The following is a 1,989-nucleotide window of genomic DNA, read 5'->3' as shown; positions in this document are numbered from 1 at the left end:
GACAGAAGCAGAGGGAGATTTGAGAGTAGAGACTTTGTAACACCAAAAGCAGAAATTGGTGAGGACTTTTAAGTTGGAGGAAGGTGCCAGGAGCCAAGGAAGGCAGGCAGCCTCCGCAAAATGGGAAAGGTGATGGATTCTCCCCTAAAGCCTCCAGCGGGAGTGAGGCCTATCCACACCTTGATTTCGGTCTGGTGAAACCCATTGAAGACTTCTGGTCTCTAGAACTGTAAGATGATGCATTTATGTTATACAGAGCCACCAAGTTTGTGGTAATTTGTTACAGTAGCCATAGGAAATGAATACAGTAATAAATAAATAATGCAAATAATGGTCATTCTTGAATTGATTTAAAACAATAATTTTAATTAAATAATACTTTTTTTTTTTTTCGTGTCCGGCAACCGATCGCAACCCTCAGTGTCACGCCCGTACCGGACCGGGACCGGCAACGGGATCGCAACCCTCAGTGTTGCACCCGCACCTCGCTCAGCCAGTGAGCGGGAACCAGTCTGTATGTGGGATCCGAACCCTCGGCGGGAGCGCCACCGCACTACCAAGCGGCACACTGTAGCAGTGCGCCACCGGGCCGGCCCTTAATTAAATAATACTTTGAAAAAAAAAAAACATTCAAATTCAGTAAAGTAATTCATGTAGGAACAAAAATTGCACTTACCAAACAAATACTTCTTGTCACAGTTCACACTGTTTTGTTGAATTTGAAAGACAGAAACTACATGTGGGCTGTCGCTCTCTAATACCAGCGCCACTTCTTGCTCACTGAGCTCTAGCCGGAGAAGAAGGGGGGTAAGTAAGGAGGTCTCTATACCATGGCTTGTACTAAGCAGACTGCCCACAAATCGACAGGTGGTAAAGCACCCAGGAAACAACTGACTACAAAAGCCACTCACAACAGTGCGCCCTCTACTGGAGGGGTAAAGAAACCTCATCATTACAGGCCTGGTACTGTGGCACTTCGTGAAATTAGACGTTCTCAGAAGTCCACTGAACTTCTGATTCGCAAACTCCCCTTACAGCGTCTGGTGCGAGGAATTGCTCAGGACTTCAAAACAGATCTGTGCTTTCAGAGCGCAGCTATTGGCGCTTTGCAGAAGGCAAGTGAGGCCTATCTGGCTGGCATTTTCAAAGACACCAACCTATGTGCTATTCGTGTAACAACTATGCCAAAAGACATCCAGATAGGATGCCTCATACGTGGAGAACGTGCTTAAGAATCTACTGTGATAAGAAACATTTTGTTCTCAAAAAAAATTTTTCTCTTCTTCCTCCTATTATTGGTAGTTCTGAATGTTAGATATTTTTTTCCCATGGGGTCAAAAGGTACCCAAGTATATGGTTGCAAGTGGAAAAATAGGGGACAGAAATCAGGTATTGGCAGTTTTTCCACTTTCATTTGTATGTGAATTTTCAGTATAAATGGGGGAATGTAAAGCATTAATGCAAGTCAAAACGTTTCAGTGAATAAGTTTCAGCAGTTCAACTTTATAACAATTATACACAAACCTGTTAAATTTTTCTGGACAATACCAGCAACTGGATTTTTTTAAAACAAGTAAATTTCTTACTGTCGGCATTTTAATGGTGTGTTTTAGTCCATTTTGTGTTGTTATAACAGAAATACCTGAAACTGGCTGATTTATAAAGAAGAGAGGTTTATTTGGCTTACGATTCTGGGACAGTTGCATCTGGCACAGGCCTCAGGCTGTTTCTACTCATGGCAGAAAAGTGGCAGGCAGCTGGCAGGTACAAGCAGACCACATGGTGAGAAAGGAAGCGAGAGGGGGGGAGGGAGAGAGAGAGAGAGAGGAGGTACCAGGGTCCTTTAAACAACCAGCTCTCTCAGGAACTAATAGAGGGAGAACTCACTCATTACTCCCCCCACCTAGAGAGAGCATTAATCCATTCATGAGGGATCCTCCCACATGACTCAATCAGTTTCCAACACTGCCACATTGGGGATCAAATTTC

General features: G+C 43.8%; 1 protein-coding gene across 1 annotated transcript; it reads left to right on the top strand.

Moving 5' to 3' along the window:
• The first annotated feature begins 830 nt into the window (after nucleotides 1-830).
• On the top strand, nucleotides 831-1,232 carry LOC103584250 (histone H3.3C-like). The gene has a single exon (XM_008565320.1). The coding sequence runs from the start codon at nucleotides 831-833 to the stop codon at nucleotides 1,230-1,232; it is 402 nt and encodes a 133-aa protein (XP_008563542.1).
• The last annotated feature ends 757 nt before the right edge of the window (nucleotides 1,233-1,989 follow it).

Source organism: Galeopterus variegatus, unplaced genomic scaffold (genome assembly GCF_000696425.1).
Source record: "Galeopterus variegatus unplaced genomic scaffold, G_variegatus-3.0.2 Scaffold48060, whole genome shotgun sequence".
NCBI lineage: Eukaryota > Metazoa > Chordata > Mammalia > Dermoptera > Cynocephalidae > Galeopterus > Galeopterus variegatus.
The sequence above is the reverse complement of the archived record's forward strand: the minus strand, read 5'-3'. Positions and strand labels throughout refer to the sequence as shown.